The sequence below is a fragment of the Rhinolophus sinicus genome, chromosome 4, assembly GCF_057876585.1.
Source record: "Rhinolophus sinicus isolate RSI-liver-muscle chromosome 4, RSI-T2T, whole genome shotgun sequence".
NCBI lineage: Eukaryota > Metazoa > Chordata > Mammalia > Chiroptera > Rhinolophidae > Rhinolophus > Rhinolophus sinicus.
Window position 1 is genome coordinate 71,273,926 of NC_142504.1, and position 9,221 is coordinate 71,283,146.

At 38.7% G+C, this 9,221-nt stretch overlaps 1 protein-coding gene across 5 annotated transcripts in view; it reads left to right on the forward strand.

The window, feature by feature from the left end:
• The window catches only part of AKAIN1 (A-kinase anchor inhibitor 1), a 106,810-nt gene extending 98,147 nt beyond the window's left edge, over positions 1-8,663 (forward strand). For 3 of the 5 annotated variants that reach the window (XM_019755766.3, XM_019755768.3, XM_019755770.3), the window contains exon 2: positions 6,590-8,663. In XM_019755766.3, the coding sequence (XP_019611325.2) occupies positions 6,590-6,783 (194 nt within the window). In that variant the 3' untranslated portion in view covers positions 6,784-8,663. The remainder of the gene's footprint in view (positions 1-6,589) is intronic. The other 2 variants (XR_016021144.1, XR_016021143.1) reach the window with 2 other exon arrangements.
• Positions 8,664-9,221: the final 558 nt, after the last annotated feature.

Here is a 9,221-nt window from a genome sequence, read left to right on the forward strand (position 1 = left end):
TATTGATGGACACTTAGGTTGTATCCACGTCTTGGCTATTGTAAATAATACTGCAATGAACATGGGGTGTAGATACTGTTCAAGATAGTTATTTTGTTTCCTTCAGCTATACACCCAGAATGGGATTGCTGGTTCATATAGTAGTTCTATTTTTAACTTTGGGAGGGAACATCCCTACTGTTTTCCATAGTGGCTGCATCAATTTATAATCCTACCAACAGTGCATCAGGGTTCCTTTTTCTCCACATCTTCCCTGGCATTTATCTCGTCTTCCCCCCCCCCCCCCTTTCTTCCGCCTCCACCCCGCCCCCCCCCTCCAGTTCAAGCCATTGTTTCTCAGTCTAGTTGTATAGGACACAGCTCCCTGGTCCATGCTGGTATTATGAGCCTTGCGCTCCACTCATGCTGGCTGTTGGCCGCTCATGGAAGCCCGCGGTAGCCCACAGCAGCCCACAGCAGCCCACAGCAGCTCACGCTGGCTGCCGGCCACTCATAGTGGCACACAGCAGCCCATGGCAGTACACAGCAGCCCACAGCAGCTCACACTGGCTGCTGGCCACTCACGCTGGCCACCGGCTGTTGATGGCGGCACACTAGCCCATGGCAGCACACAGCAGTCCCATGGCAGCAGTCAGCAGCCCACACCAACCTTTGGCTGCTCATGGCAGCCCAGCTCCAGGGAGAGCCATTGTTCACAATCTTAACTGTAGAGGGCGCAGCTCACCGAGCCATATGGGAATTGAACCGGTGACCTAGGCATTAGGAGCACGGCGCTCCAACCACCTGAGCCACCAGCTGGCCCTGTCTCTTATCTTCTAAAAAGCATGAGGTGATATCTCACTGTGGTTTTGATTTACATTTCCCTAATAATCAATAATGTTGAGCACCTTTTCCTGTACCTGTTGGCCATTTGTATGTTTTCTTTGGAAAAATGTCTATTCAGGTCCTTTGCCCATTTTTCAATTGGATTATGTGTTTTTCTATTATTGAGTTATATAAGTTCTTCATATATTTTGGATAGTAAACATTTTCAAATATATGATTTACAAATAATTTCACCCATTCTTTAGGTTTCCTTTTTATTTTGCTGATCATTCCTTATTAAGTGCAGAAGCTTTTTAGTTTGATGTAGTCCCACTTGTTTATTTTTCATTTTCTTGTTTATGCTTTACATGTCATATCCAAAAAACTGTTGCTGAGACCTATGTCATGGAGCTTTTTCTTATGTTTTCTTGTAGGTGTTTTATGGTATCATGTCCTAATATTTAAGTTTTTAATCCATTTTGAGTTGATTTTTGTGAGTGGTATAAGATATGAGTTCAGTTTCATTTTTTAACACGTGATTATCCAATTTTCCCAGCACCGTTTATTGAAGAGACTGCCTTTTCTCTAGTGAGTATTCTTGGCTCTCTTGTCAAATATTAGTTAATTGTATATGCTTTTGTTTATTTCTGGGCTCTTAATTCTGTTCCATTGCTTTATACAATTAAAAATTGCTTTATACAATTAAAAATTGTTTTATTTTTCAATTACAGTTGACATGAAATATTATATTAGTTTCAGGTGTACAACATAGTGATTAGACATTTATATAACTTAAGAATTGATCACTCCAATAAATCTATTATTACCCATCTGATACCATACATAGTTACTATAATATTATTGACTATATTCCTTATGGTATATCCTACATCCCCATGACTACTGTGTAACAACTAATTTGTACTTCTGAACCCTTTCCCCGTTTTCAACCGCCCTCCAACCCTCTCTCAGCTGCCATCCATTGAAATGTTCTCTATCCATGAGTTTGTTTTGTTTTGTTCTTTAAATTACACATATAAGTGAAATCATTTGGCATTTGTCTTTCTCTGTCTGACTTACTCCACTTAGCATAGCACCCTTTAGGTACATTCATGTTATTGAAGATGGCAAGATTTCATTCTTTTTCATGTCTGAGTGATATTCCATTTTATATATGAGGTCAGACAATTATGTTCGTGAACTCATCCTAGAAAAAGTGCTACATACCTCATTGCTGAATATAACTATAGTCACCTTTGAAATACTCCCCTTGGGAAGCTATACACCAATGCCAGTGCCTAGTCCACCCTTCAAAGCAATTTTGGAACTCTTTTTCTGAAATGGCCATCAGAGCTGTCATCATATTACCCTTGATGTCCTGAATGTCATCCAAATGTCTTCCTCTCAATATTTCCTTTATCTTTGGGTAAAGAAAGAGGTCACTGGGGGCCAAATCAGATGAGTGGGAGGGTGTTCCAATACAGTTATTTGTTTACTGGCTAAAAACTCCCTCACAAACAGTGCCATGTGAGCTGGTGCATTGTTGTGATGCAAGAGCCAAGAATTGTTGGAAAAAGTTCAGGTCGTCTAACTTTTTCATGCAGTCTTTTCAGCATTTCCAAATAGTAAACTTGATCAACTATTTGTCCAGTTAGTACAAATTCATAATGAATAATCCCTCTGATATCAAAAAAAGGTTAGCAACATCGTTGCAGCAACTTCACGAACTTAATTGTCTGACCTCATATGTACCACCTCTTCTCTATACATTCCTCCATAAGTTGCCTCCATATCTTGGCCATTATAAAGGAGTTCATCAACATCAAACCAGTATTACTAGAAATGTTAGAGGGACTTGTTGAAGAAGGAGAAGGAGAAAGAGAGGGAGAGAAAAAGGGAGAGGGAGAGGGAGAAGGAGAAAAACAGATAAAAATATGAATAATAAAATGGTAATAATTACATATCTATCAACAATTACTTTAAATATAAATGGATTAAGTGCTCCATTCAAAAGATAGGGTGGCTGAATGGATAAGAACACAAGACCCTTACATATGATGCCTACAGGAGACTCACTTCAGATCGAAAGACATACAGAGACTGAAAGTAAAGTGATGGAAAGAGCTATTTCATGAAAATGTACATGAAGAAAGAAAAAAAGTTGGGATAGCAATATTTATACCAGACAAAACAGACTTTAAAACAAATGCTATATCAAGAGACAGAAAAGGATGCAGTAATCCCGCTTATGCGTATTTGTCTGATGAAACCCAAAACACAACTTCAAGGGGTCATGTGTAGTCATATGTTCATTGCAGCATTATTTACAGTACCATATTGTTTTGATTACTGTTGCTTTATAATGTCACTTGAAATCAGCAAGTGTGATGCCTCCTGCTTTATTCTTTTTTTCTCAGAATTGCTTTGGTTAGTTGAGGTCTTTTATGGCTCTATGTATAACTTTTTGTTTCGCTTTTATTTTTTAAATGCTCTGAGTGGCTTTTACCCCCATCTTCACTTCTTCCTTTCTCTGTTCCAGCCACTTGCTACTCTTTTTGTCCCATACCTTCCACTGCATATAGATATTCATAACCCAGAGCAAAGTGGTAATGAGAACAGTGAGGGTTAAATCAACCTTGCAAGTCACCAAAGGGATCCTTCTGAAACAGCTTGGCACAGACTGTCTTTGACTTTTTAACCAATTTATCTTCATAATGGTTGAAAAATGACACGACAATTTACCTCAAATATTAGGTCACAGCTAAATTTAGTACAGATTTTCTTTTCTCTCTATCTCTATTATTAAGAAATCAGCTCACTCTCATTCCTAGATTCTTCCTTCCTCCTTCCTAAGACAGAAAAATAACTGCACCACAGGGACATTTTGTAGTTAACATATATCTGGCTTGGCTAAGATACTCTTTCCAGGAGCAACCATGGATGTTTTGGGTGTTTATTTTGTCCACACACTTATGTTATCCAATGGTACACCTTGAGGATCAGGTTTGATCCGCTGCAAGTACACACTCTCCCTTTTCAATTGAGCCTTGGCCCTTGCGTGGAAGTAATTTAAAAAAAATCCTTAATCACTCCCTTTTGGCATAAAAGCCACCCTAGTAGGGCATATGGCTGCCCAACTTGAGACTATATTTCCTAGCTTCTTGTGTGGTTAGGTGCAGACTGTGACTCAGTTTCCCCCAGTAGAGAGTGAGCAGAATGATGTTTGCAACTTCTATGACAATTCTTTAAAGGGACATTGCTTGCCCTCCATTTTGTCTTTGATTACCTTCCAGCCCCAGATGGGATATCGTCTAATCAGTTGAAGGCTATATAGTAGGAAATGGCAGAGCAATAAGATGAAAGGAAGTAAGAGTCCTTAGATAACACTGGTGGCGCACAGTTACCTACACACTGGGGTGTCTCTGAGCTGTTATGTGAGAGAGCAATAAATATCTCTCCCGTGTGTGAGCTGCTCTAGGTTTGAGTTTCTCTGTTATAATAGTCTAATCTATACCCCAACCAACACACAATGGTGGACCTAAGTGCTCAGGAAATACACTAATTGCTGAATAGTTTTTATGTCATTTAGTTCTCTAGCAACCATCCTAAAATAGGTACTACTTGCCCATTTTACAGATGTGTAAACAGGCTTAGAGAAGCAAGGTGACTTGCCCAAGATCACATGGCTATAAGTGGCAGAAAAGACTTGAACTCAACTCTAAAGTTCTTAAAAATGCACATTCTTAATTGCTGTGCCCTTGCATCTCTTAATATTACTGTGCACTCATTTAATATAGATAATATCTAAAGTATTCTTCTCTGCCACTTTAAAGTTTCAGTCTGTTGCACACTGTAGCTCTGGACTCCTTCTCTGCTTGGTGTGGTATAGATTTCTCATTTCATCCTGCTTTTTTGGAGGGGAGGGGGACAAGTATTGTTCTTTAGTCTTGAATAGATTCATCTTGGCTTGTTTGTTAGATTGTAAATCCCTCAGGAGATGGTATTAGTGACACAAATGTTGAATAAATGACAACTATATGTCTAAAGGGATAAGAGCTGTCTGGTCTTCAGAATGACTCAGTATTCTTTTATGTGATAATGTTCTCACGGATATATAAATTCTGTTGTTAATGAATCAATCCTGGTGAAAACCACTCTTCCCTTGATTTAAAATACATTTTTATGGTACCAGCATATTTAAATGGAGGAAACATCTGAAAAGATTATTTTGAACAAGGAATGATGCCCATTCTATTTGTCACTATAAATATAAGCAGGTGGAATTTAAAATTTTCACGATTGCACTTTATTCAAATGTTAGATTCATGCTCATCCTGCTGTGTATGAGTTAGTAATAAGCTTGTTGCATAGTAAAAGAAAATTCAAAATGACACTGCCTTCAATAAGACATATTATGTTTTTCTAACATGAAAGATGCCTGGAGTTGGTCAGCCAAGGACTGATATGGTGGCTTCTTGGTCACTGGGATCTCAGGCTCCTTCTAACTTTTTTCTTTCAAATGGTTTCCATTCTAAAGGGACCCTTCTGGTTAGTAAGAGCCCCTGTAATGACAACCATTGTGTCAGAGATGTAAGCAGTAGGATGGGGAGAAAATCATGGATCTTTATCTGCCTAGTCCTTTTTAAAGACCTTTCCCAGAATTTTGACTACACAAACTTCTACCCCATTGGTCAGAACTTAACTATATGCAGTTGCATAGCTGACCAAATAAAATCATTTTGTCTTGTTTTTAACTAAGGAAGAAGGGTAGGTTGCCTTACCTTCTAATTATAAAATTCCCACTGCTCTAGATCAGGGGTTGGCAAACTATGGTGCATGGGCCAAATGTTGCCTAAAGCCTGATTTTTTTTTTTTGGTAAGTAAAGAGTTACTGGAATAAAGCCATATGCATTCACTGATATATTGTCTATAGCTGATTTCATGATATAACAGCAGAGTTGAGTGGTTGTTATAGAGATGATATGGCCCACAGCCTGAAATATTTCCTATGTGATCCTGTGTAGAAAAAATTCGCCAACCCGTTCTAGATTATGGAGGACAGGTTCTGATGAATGAATGGCTTCATTTTTTGGTATACTATTATAAGAGCAGGGTTGAGTTTAATATGGATTCAGTAATAATCTATTCTTCTTCAGCCCCAGTGAATTTATATCTAGTAGGCATATGTTTGGCTGCAAACAACATAAAACCTGACTAATGGTTGATTAAACAAAAAGAAGTTTATTTATCTCACATATAAGGAAATCCAGAGTACACGGTCCAGGGCTGGTGCAGATGCTCAATGATGCCTTCAAAACTGGACTCTTTATTTCTTCCCCACTATGCCCAGAATGGCTCTCATCTCCATGTTTATTGTCAGATGGCTGCAGCACCTAAAGCATTATGTCTGCATCCCATGTAGGAAGAAGGGAAAGGTACCAAAGGCCAAAGGGGGCATGAGTCTCTCTGTTTCTAAAAATTTTCCCAGAGGCCCTCATTGGCCAAGACTATGTCTCATGACCACAGCTAGCAGCAGAGGATTCTGGAATGGTAAGAATATATAAATTGGGCACATTACTGGGGCAATTGAATAGATATTGTATTGGAAAGGGAGAAGGGGAGACAGAGAAGTATGTGCTACAGAGGGCAAATCACAATTTACTGGGCCACTCTAGCATGTTCTTACACTTTCACCTTCCCTTTCACCTTTCCTACCTGCCCCTTCCTATCACAGTTCCCGAAATTAATTTTGTTCTTTTCACCTCCCTTGCATGTTTTCGGCTAGGTGAGAAACCTGGGAATGAGCCTGAAGAGGTGAAGCTGCAGAATGCCAGCAAGCAGATTGTGCAGAATGCCATCCGGCAGGCTGTGCGTCAAGTCTCTCAGGAGAGTCGGCAGAGGGAGGAGAGCACCAGTGACAACCGGGGCACCTTCCAGCTAGGCGTGGGGGAGTTAACCAAGAAGCATGAAAAGAAGTAACACATGGATTTGGCTCTTGTCACACGCTTGGCTTCCAGCCTTCTTCTTAGTATAGGATGCGTCGCCAAAATGTTGCCAGGAAAGCAAACCAAAATGTCATCGGCACCTAGCAGTAGAATGAATTCTCACTAGCCCTTGGCCGAGAAGCACTGTTTTGAAAAAAGTGTGTTAGATGATCTTGTTTATATTAATGCAGTGCCTCTGAAACATAGTGGGGCCAAATATGACACTATAATTGCAAAAGTAGTTTTGCAGCACAATTTATTTTTAAAGTTCTTTTTAAGAAAAACAATTCTGTCTTCTTCTGCCTTTTATGTATTCTTTCTGTGAATTTAACCAGCAGTCCTTTTTGCTGAAATATTGAGTGCAGCACTGTGTTCATTGGATTTTTAAAAGACTTGCTGGAAAGGGGAAGGGATGATGTTTCAGTCACCTTCAGATATGGAATTGAAGGCTCTTCTAAAGTGAGTTCAGGTCCAAGAACCAATTCAGCCAACGCGAATTCTAAGACTGAGTGCCTCAGGATCTTAGCAACGCATATATTTACATTACTTTTAAAAAAGGAGTTTAGCATTTCAAGAACTCAGTCTTTTAGTCTCATTTATTTGATAGTTGGTGTTTACTCTCTGTGCAGAAATCCTTTAGAAATATTATGGATTTCTTTATTCATCTCAAAATTAAAATAAGTCAAGTACATCTATATGCATGAGTTGAAATGACTCAGTTCTTTGGCAGCCTCATGAAGAGCAACTTAAATTATAGATTCCTTCCTGGAGATATGCTAGGGTCTGATTCTGGGGTGCAGTGTCCTTGAAAGGAGCTCTGGGGCCTTATAAATGCTGTGTTGCCATCAGCCTATTTATTTGCACTAGTACCTTGCTACTAAGAACTTCTCTTTTACCCATCAATGAATAAGAATTATTTTTTGAGATTATGAAAATCAGACATATCAGGAATGAAAAATACTTAAAATGAGAAAAACATTTTTTCTAAATCCCTCTGAAGCATGAAAATACAGTGGGAACAAAAAAGTGACAGTGTTGTGAATGTAGTTACAGAGATATATGCGTTTGTATAAATAAAGCCATCTCTATTGCAACAGGATGACTTCTGCTTCATTCCCATGTGGATAATGCACATCTCTCTGGAGTCCTTTGAGTTTCATTTCCTGGGCTTCACAAAAGTTATTGAGTTGGTGCTATTGGGAACTGGGGAAGAATTCACCTTTGTTAAAAACCTTTTGGCTTCAGAGTATCAATGTCTACATTTGATAGTTTTTTAAAAAGCCAAGTATTTACATATAAAGTATGACTGGTATTAAGATATACTTGGAAAATTCCAATATGTTACACTGGATACTATAGTTACAATGGATACTACTGATAATAGTAAATGAATGAAAATGATCTCTTATCAGCTCTGCTAGACAATCTCATGCAATGCAAAGATGGAATAAATTCACAGGGAGAATGGCTGTGGGAGGGAGCAGAAGGCTTAAAATTTAAATATGGTTTATTTTTAAATGTTTCAACAGAACTCGTGGCAATTGAAGAATGATTTTAAGTTGACCTGAAGGCATATGGTTGATGGGATATAATTGCACAGAGTAGATAGTGCGAATGAAGGTATTAAGAGAAATCATATAAATAAAATATAAAAATATGAACCCAATGTTTGTAGATTACTTAATCTGGCACTATGTCTACTAAGATATCTGGACATAACCAACCTTGGATCTTGCAGTCATAAGGCAGAAACACATTAACATGCTACCTTTCCTCTCTTGTGTGTCTGTGCTAATACATTGGAGATCTTTGGGAACATCTGATTAACCTCTGTATCTAAATGTTATTTGTAAATAAAATATATCCAACTTTGAAGTATGTTGTCATTTTAAGCAAAGTTTTCTACATCCTACTGTTATAGTTCATTTTACATGTGGACCTGACTGTCATATGGCACCACGAGGCATCCCAGGGCTGTTTTCCAAATCCCTAGACATCATGACCCAGTAAAGTACTTGTTTAATGGGCCTTCACTGTAACTGTCTGAGGAAAGCTATGGCATGATAGTTCCTGAGACTTGGACAGAAAAGGATGTGTGCTAAGAAGTGGCCTTTTGATCTCAGGAAGTAACGATTAATGGATCTGGAAAGTTGAGTATCTTTCATGATCTTTCTGAGATGGAAAGTCTACAGTGAGAAACAGGTATGGATAAATTCTTGGAAAGAGACAAGCAAATTAAGAAGCCCCTGCACTCAAGGTAGGTACCACATTGGCAGAATCCTAAGAAAGCTCTGCCATAAAAATGAGTGCATCTGCTAAACGTTTACTTGCATCTCAGTATAAAGTTATTGGACGTAGGATCAAGGGCTTCCACTGGTTATTATCATAAACCAGCACACAGCTTTTGGTTTTAGGAATTAGTGGGAACAACTT